This window comes from Semicossyphus pulcher, unplaced genomic scaffold (genome assembly GCF_022749685.1).
Source record: "Semicossyphus pulcher isolate SPU_LCO1_2020_fin unplaced genomic scaffold, fSemPul1.0.p SCAF_10, whole genome shotgun sequence".
NCBI lineage: Eukaryota > Metazoa > Chordata > Actinopteri > Labriformes > Labridae > Semicossyphus > Semicossyphus pulcher.
In genome coordinates, this window is record NW_027211604.1 from 4,816,629 (window position 1) to 4,825,556 (window position 8,928).

The 8,928-nt window shown below is 46.3% G+C and overlaps 1 protein-coding gene across 1 annotated transcript in view; it reads right to left on the reverse strand.

Moving 5' to 3' along the window:
* Positions 1–8,292, reverse strand: part of zbtb16a (zinc finger and BTB domain containing 16a) — a 165,934-nt gene extending 157,642 nt beyond the window's left edge. Inside the window, exons 1-2 of the mRNA XM_069673198.1 lie at positions 8,250–8,292; positions 3,754–5,088 (exon numbers count right to left, since the gene is read on the reverse strand). Coding sequence (XP_069529299.1) covers positions 3,754–4,997 — 1,244 coding nt within the window. The 5' untranslated portion in view covers positions 4,998–5,088; positions 8,250–8,292. The remainder of the gene's footprint in view (positions 1–3,753; positions 5,089–8,249) is intronic.
* Positions 8,293–8,928: the final 636 nt, after the last annotated feature.

Consider the following 8,928-nt stretch of genomic DNA (forward strand, 5'->3'; position numbering starts at 1 on the left):
GGGAGAGGAAATGGAAGAGCGAGCGCTGGCTGCTGCTGCCGCCGCCGCTGCTGCTGCTGAGGGGAGTGTGTGTAAAAAGTAATGAACACACGAGTGTGTGCGCGTGTGGAGGTTAATGCAGGGGTGATTATTTCAACCCCTCCCACCCTGTACCCCAATACTTTCATTAAAAATAAACATAACATGACGGAGAGGAAGGGAGAGGCAGCATTCATCGACTTCCCTTTTAAAAAACCTGCGGCTGTATTATGAAAGAGGACTTAAAGCATTGATGTTATCAGTAATGTTTAACGGCTATATGCTGGAAAGGCGCCCCTTTAAAACAGGCTCTTTTTTCACTTATGTGATGTACATTACAGCGAGGGTCAGTCATTTGCATGAGAATGGACGATTAAGTGAAAGAGATAAACCCAAGGCTAGTTCCCGTGAATTGGATGCTGTGTTTGGAATACCAAGCAGCGGAGCGGGGCTTTTTTTTTTTCTTTCCCCGCCAATGCAGAATTAGCCCCCTGCATCATGCATTTATTTTCCCAATAATCACTCAGGCCCTTCCTGTGTTGATTATTTTCTCAGTGCAGGGGTTACTAAAATATTGCTGTAATCCTGTCTGCCTGCAGCAGTAACAACGCTCACCCTGGGCTTCCTTTAAGGGATAAATCTGAGGCTTGTCAGGGGGGGGAGGTGGAGGGGTGGATTACGGGAGGAGAGATAGGGAGAAGTTGTCGTGGTCAGATCGTATAGATGAAATGCCAACAGAAGTACTGTGGCGCGCATATAGTGCGGCCATTCATACATTTCTTTGCACTTTAAAAGAGGGCTGAATATTGCTTCACGTGTTTCTATACCAGTGCAAATAAAAAGTTACATTCCTGATACAAGAGAAAAACATTTTAAGATCGAACTTTAAAGACACCAAAGTGCATAATTTTACATGTAGCCTAAACATAAGCAGCCATACAATAACTTAACCTTTAAAGCCATCTAAATTAAGCACAATTTATATTTTTAAGGAGCTACACGATCAAAATATAAGTAAAAACTACGAATCCGACCAGATTTCGCTGACAGCTTTGTTACCGATTAGACCCCTCGCTCAAGGTAGCATCGCTCGTGCTTCTACATCTCACCAGCATATATTTCTGCATCCTCACGCACTTGTGGAGCCAATAAACAACGTCTCTTTGTGGTGTTTATTTATGATTTACTCCAGGGCACGGAGGAATGAAAGGGAGCAGGCACCAAATTCATACAGGAAGTTGGTGCATTTATTTCAGCATAGACGCGCACACACAGACACCTCACACCGACGACCTGTGCCACATCTGGAAACAATTACACTCATGTTTGACTTGACCTGCCTGCGCCAAGTGAACTCTGCCAACTTTTTTATGTGTTTGTTGTAGAGGCAGCGGTGACCCTGACACAGTGGCTGTGGGGAAATGAAGCGTAATTAGTCAGAGGGAACACGACTCCGCTCGTCTGAAATAAAACATCTTGTATTAACATCAAAAGGCTCAGGCGGCCTGACAGGACGTACGCAGGAGAAAAAGCGTAGACTTGATATGCTATCAAATGACCCGCACTGGAATTTGTGAGGACACGAGGAGTGTCTGAATTATCAAGCATCTCACAGCAGACCTTTCATGTGCGGACGGCAAAGCAGACAGCGGATGATGCAATGTTTGATTTCTACACTTCAGGAGGCTGTCAGGACAGCGCGTACAATATTAAACAGTGTCGTGTCGGTGTATCAACCAGCCTAAATTAACCCATTAGTATGCTGTGGGGCAAAGCGGGAAGATCAATGCATGAAACGGTTTGGAAATCTCCTTTGATACAAGATTTCCCAGCTTGAGCGGATTGATGAAATTCCTCTTGAAACACAGGCAACCATTTCACACGCCAGACTTTCTCAAGACAGAGACGAGCGTAGCCTGTCCTTAACCACAGCGAGACTGCATTACAGCCTCTTACACAGCAGCTATAGTTCATTTGAAAGCTCAAACCATAAAGCTGAAGCAGCTCCAAATGCACTCTTACAGGTGCTGTCATTTTTAAATGACTCATTGTGTCGGCCCGTGCAGAGATCCCACTTTTATTCAATGAATAATGAGCTCTCATTATCAAGGCCACAGAAATTTGTACACTTAGAGGCAACTGCCAACACCACTAAACTACAAAGTAACGAACATCACCAGACTGCACAATGATGTAGTTTCATGCTGCTAACAAGGACACTCAAAGCCCGGCTGTAATATTCAGAATTACCTAAAAGACAACATGAGACAGATTTTAACCCGAGGAGCGAGGACTGAACGAGTGCAGCTCTTACCCGTGCATACCAGCTCAAGACGCATGAGGGGAAGGGGTTCAAATCCTCAAGTGAACTTTAACCACTGTGCATTCCGATTGATTTAAGCAAACATTACAGGGGGAGAAGGTGGCCTTCAAGGCAGAAAAGTCCCAGAGTCACAAAAACACTCTGACGGTGCAAAATCCACAAAGATGTGATGCAAGTGCATTCCACGAGCTGCTTGTGCTACGAGTGGGACGATTCAGGCGGATGTGGAGATATGTGCAATATGCAGCGCCTTGTTTTCAACCCTCTTGAATATTTTGCGACTGTTGGTTGTAATGGACCAAGAGAAAATAGTCCATAATGTGGGGGAATAAATATGACATGCTTTTCAATATTATTTGCAAATGAAATATGAAAAGTTTTGACTACGTTTGCCTTCAGGTTGTGCATCCAACAGATCTGCTTTATGGTCTGATTTTATGTGTCAATCAAGTAGTAAAAAGCAAAAATATATCTGTTCAAATTCCAGGTTTTAATACTGTAAAATATGGAAGTCCAAAGGGGGTGAAAACGTACGCAACACACTGTATACACGATGCTGTTTTGATCGCGTCTCGGGGGGAGTTTCCGTGTTCTGAATGAGGACTCCAGGCCTTAAGTTTCATCTAGTGCTTGAAATAGCGTCGCGCTGCTTCACTGCCACTCTCCTGTCCTAGAACTACCTCGTCGTCCTGGAGCCCAGGTTCAGCACTCATTTCCTGGGCTGACCATCAACTCCAATTATCAAGCTAAATAAGGGCCCCCGTTGTGCAGTTATAGGAAGGGGAGGTGATTCGGCACCAGAATGGGGGGGGGGGACCACTTTGGTAAGTGTGTGTGATAGCTGCCGCCCACATCGTGTAAGATGTGACTAATGGTCTCAGACAATGTTACAACAGCGCTGCTTCGGCAGGCACCTGAGCAGGCCTGCCAGTTGTTGTGGGAGTGGATCTCTGGGCCTGAGCCAAACAGAAGTATGTGTCTGTCAAAGGACGTCGCTTGTACATAAATTACAGACGTGTTATTTTTGCATGTCATAATCACTCTCACACAAAAGAGTGACACGAGGAAACCAAACAACTTATTTCCTTCATTCTCCACAAGCCAAGCCTTAAAAACGTCCCATATATTTTTTTTCTCATTTCAAAGTCTACAAAAAGGTGATTTTCTGGGAAAGTCTGTTACCCACGGCAATCATGCAACTAGTATGTAATTTTAGTAAGATGTTCGGAAAGTTCTAAGGGCCAAATGTTTTTCACTTCCTGCAGCACATAGTGCTTAAGTAATCTCGAACCATTCATTAAAAATGTGATTAATTGAATACCCCAACAGCTGCACTGAAAGGCTGAATAGCACCTTACTTTTCAAGGCCAAAACAATCAGCAAGCATCCACTCAAAAGAAAGCTTGGCTTACCTGTGCTGCTCCACAGCTTCGTTATCTGGAAGTTCTGCACCGCAAACATTGCAGCGTTCGTGCTGGTTCCTGCCGTCTGGTTTCATGCCCACTGCCAGCTCCCCGAGCTTGCTGAAGAACTCCCTCTGGATGAAGCTCTGCGGCAGGAGTCCCCCGTAGGCACTGAAGTCCATTGACATAGCCAGGGCCGGGGACATGGGGAGAGCGGAGGCCATTGATGCCGGCATTGACATGATGGCATCTGATTTATGATTGACAGGTAGGGAGTAGAGCGAGGCCAGGTGTTTCTCCGTCATCCCGGCCATCGCTTCCAGCCCCATCTGCATCTGGCTGACTTCAGCTTGCGGGTCGCCCATGCCTTCATCGCGGACGTAATGAAGCTCACGGGCGCTGGTGATTACGCTGCTCCTGGTTGGAGTTCCTGGACCGTCTCGGTTCCTGTCCTCCCCGCTTCGCTCTCCGTTGCTGGAGGCGCTGGACTCCATGTTATGCGGGCTGTCATGGCCGTTGCCTCCCATGTCCACTTGCATCATTTCAGTCTTGATCTCGGTCATCAGGTGGTGGGAGTTGCCGTGGACGAGTTGTTCCGCCCCAAAGCCCTGCTGGAGCAGAGACTGGCCGATGCTCATCAGGCTGTCCACAGCAGCTTTGGTGGGGCTCAGGTTGGAGACGCCGAAGGAGGTGGAGACAGAAGGACTCTGGTCCACCATGCCCGCCATGATGGAGACCTGCTGGTTAGCCGTCAGATACGGACTCTCCATGGAATGCTTTTTGGAGTTCTTGGCTCCATTGTGGCCTTTGCGCTCATCATCCTCCTCTGTGCTGCAGTCGTTAACATTCACCTCCACGTCGTTCTCGTCCGAGGACTGGATGGTTTCCAGGATCTTGAGGCATTGCTCTTCCAAGTATTCAATCTCCAGGATCTCTGCTGCATACAGGAGGTCATCCAAGTCCTCCACCTTGGCCTGGAGCGTGGCAGTGTAAGCATACTCCAAAATCTGCTGAAAAGTCTTTGGTGAAAGGAAGTCCAGGGTGTAGTGCTGGCTGCTGCGGTGGAAGAGGATCTCGAACATTTTGCTTGTGCAGGCGAGCACAGTCCGGTGAGCGTGGAACTCCTGGCTGTCCACCATGATGACCACGTCACACAGAGTCCCGGCCAGACGCATCTGGTTGGCCTTCTGCAGCAGGGCAGTGGGGTGGTTGGGGTTCTGGAGCTGGATCATACCCATTTTAGATAAATCCATTATGTCGATGCAATCCACGAGGCCGACTCATGAGGCTCGCCTTCCCCCCGCTCAGCAGTGTTTTTAGCTTTCTTTGTAAACAAGATGAAATCTGGATGAAGGAACAGAAAGAAAGAAACAATCAGTTCTGATATATTCTGATGCAACGGCTAAAAACCCACTGATCTTCACACACTCAAATCCAACCAGTGCAAGCTTCTTTTGTCAGAACTGAATAATTTCATTAACATCGTTTTGAAATAAGAAGCAAAAACTGCATTAAAATAAATGAAGAGCCCACAATTTCCTTTTTTCACAAAAGCACATTTATCAACTAGATTTTTAAGTGAAAAATGTTATTAATTTGTCCCTAATAACTTGAATGCATACCACTATTCATTCTGTAAATAGCACTTGTATTCAGTGGATGGTAAACACTCTGTGCAGAGGCATTGTTCCTAAAATCAGCGGAGAGTATTGACTGTAGGTTTCTGAGGGGAGACAATTTGCGAGCCGTCAGACAGGCTCACCCTGCATACCAATCAGCCCAGCATATGTTATGTTAAGAAGATGTCTTCATTTGGTTATCTGATGGGGATGTACACACACTTAAACAAGTGAGAATTGTGGGGTTTTTTCACTGCTGCGTGGCTCACAAAGACGGTCAGCAGCCTTTTCTGAAATTAAATAGCATCTTACTCAGTATTCCCATCACAGACGGGAGCAGAGAGCAGCGGCCAGAAATGGATGGAAAGGAAAGCAGGACGAGGCGAAAGCACACAACGCTGCAGCAACAAACACCCTGATCTGCTCTCAGCCGCTAATGTTGAATATACAAATACATGTTTGTCTCTGTGGCCGCTGTTGACTCGATGATCCAAGTTAACAGGCAACATGTTGCTCCACCTGAGATCTGCTGTTACTTCACTGTAAAATAATGAAAGTCTGATCACTATATGCACTTTAAATTAATGCTTTAATTAAACTAATTATGATGACCTGCACTGAAGCGATGCTCTCTTCATTATACTGCAATTTAATACACACGCCTGCCACTATATATATTCTAAATGAATGAATGACTACCAGCTCGGTGCCTGCACTGACCCATATCCTTAATGAGATCATTGATGTCCAATTTTTATCGACTCAATCTATTTCATATGCACTTGGCTTCACAATGACACATTCTGACTGCTCATTTCACAAACTTCTATTTAGAAAAATGTATTTTACAGTTTTCAAAAGCTTAAATTCCCTTTTCAGAATCTTCTATTTAATTATTTGAAAGAGCCCACATCGATTTCTACAATAATAAATAAAAGAGAAGTTTGAGAACACTTCTTTTCTTTCCTCCCAGCTTGAGAAATAAACACACGCTCGCGCTCATACACACACACACACACATAGAGAGACGGGGGGAAAAAGAGGAAATATCAACAGCTTCCAGCCAGACGGCGACTTTAAAAAATAAAAAGAATATCAAAATTTCCTTTCCCTTTAAAAACCAACAATAACGCAAGCCTACATGAGCATATTGAGGAAGTAAAGACTGCTGGTGGCAGTTTGCGGTGAGGATCATGGGAAATAAAAGGTCTAATTAAAATGTCTTTTCGGCTTTTGGGACTCAGGACAGTTTGTTTTTTCGGCACATTGATAAAATCGATACAGGAGGTGGGAAACGATGAAAGCACAGGTTCTCCTCTAACAGAGCTCAGCCTCTCAGTCAACAGAGGTCATGCCTAAAACCCGACATTATCTTTATTACAGGTATGCCAATAGCTGCGATTTATGGCCCCGTAAACGATCAATGCCTGACGCGCTCTGTGGGCAATCAGGCGAACTGTGGCTTCACCGGGACACAATGTAAAGTTGCTGTTTGGAGACTTTATCGCGCCTGTTAGCTCTCTATTAATAAAGCACAGCGCTACGTGCGTCTAGACAGTGTTAATATTGGCGAGCCGCACCAGACAAATTATACAGCGCGCTATGCATTATGCAAAACATCACGCACTACATTAAGTACATAAAGGCAGGGGAGATTTTCTCACTGCGCGGATGGAAAATGTAGCCCCGCTGACAATAACCAAATTAGGCCGACTTCACAGAAAGGCAGCATAATCAATCTGATCACGAGTTGTCTGCCATAGCGCGCCTTGGCGACCCAGCCACAACAAGAATAAACAGCGTTCAATATTCCTCACCACGAGCCGCACTGACAGACACAAATGTGGAGAAAGCAAAATGGTTCGGCGTCTCTGAGGGGGGACAATCAGGGACGTGGAGCGTGCTGAAAAAGTGTACACGAGACGGACAGCTGCCACAATCTCTCGCCGATTCGAGCCAGCTTTCCTCAGAGCCACGCACAGGTGGACTTTGTTTGAGGAGGGATGAAATACTCAAATACTGGCTCTTTAAATCTGACAAAAAGGAGGGATGATCTAGGGGAAGGTGCCTGAAGGATAAAGAGAGAAAAAGAGTGAAAGGGGGAAGAGAGAGAGATCAGACAGTCTCGATAACAAATCAATTTGCCATTGCATCTGTTACCAGTTCCCCACCTCGCAGTCTGCTCCGCGTGCTGCTGCGAGCCGATTATTGGGAACCAATCAAACATCTAGTTGCCTGTCAATCAATTGTAGTCTGAGTGTACAGTGACTGGGTATGTTTCTGAGATTAAACACCAGTGTCCCCAGCACTCATCATGATGTCATCACGGCTAAATGAGCCACACTGGTGCGTCTGGAGACACAAGGACAAGGCAAAGAGTGTCGCTGTCTAAAAATTGCATAATTTCCATCAAAACGAGCAAACGCGATTTCTCCAGTAAAGTCACATGGAGCGGGGCGTCATATGTTGTCTGGCTCCCGGTGAAACAGCCAGACCTCACGTCCTCTGGCTGCGATCTCCAGCATACTAAACCAGACCGAGGGAGAGGGGGGTGGGGGGTTACGTCAACCTTAACATCTCTACAATATACTACCGTGCGTTAATGCAAACTTCAACACCTTGCAGAGCAATCAGGTAAACACTTGTTTTCATCCAGCACTCCGGTGCGCAGAGCCAACTTGCGTGCCAAAGTCGCGTTTGCTGGTAACTTCAGCATGAGGTTGAACGGGGACAAGCGGCACGATCCCCAGCGCTATAAACGCATCAAAACATCCACATGGTGAATGAAAGTACACAGAGAAAACAGTGGTAGACGCATGCAGAGTAGCGGGTCTGGCACTTGTCGCCGGGAAACTGCAGCTGCGTTTAGCCCGGTTTGGTACTCACCTAAGTTGCACGTTTTGATTCCGTATAGTGTGGGGGAGTGGGGCTACAGCATAGTAAGGCAGTTCGCAGTACCCGCTCTCTCAACACGCACTAACTCCTTTCTTCTCTCGCCTTAGCAAATCAACACGGCGCTGACGTCAACGCAGCCAGTCAGCCAGACGAGCAGCAGGCAGGCGGGCAGCCGGCGCTGCGCTCCAGCCCGTACAAACGCTAAGAAAGTGAGACACCTAGGGGGCTGTCTCATGTCAAACGGCTGTGTTACAGTATGGCAATGAAAGGTGAGCGACACTGCCCTCCCTCCAGCTGTTTGGATGTAACATACAGCCTACAGTTGTTCTCAAACTCTAGCCAGGGGCAGACTTAAAGGTTCGGCGGCCCAACAGGAAAAGTCAAGTATGGGTCCTCCTGAAGCCCCCCCCTCCAAACATTTCAATCCGTTCATTGAATTTATGAATAAGTGGCAGCAGAGGACAGCAAGGGAAAGCTGGGAGACATAATACAGCTGATTCATCCTCCACAATTAATGCTGAGTGTTACTTTGAAGAGAAAGATCACATTTATTATCAGAGATTATGTTAAAACCAAACAAATATCAGGGGAAATAAACATTAATGGTCTGGGCACTGTAAGTCAGAACTATGCGTAGGAAGAGGCTGAAACTTTAATTAGGCTTCTTATC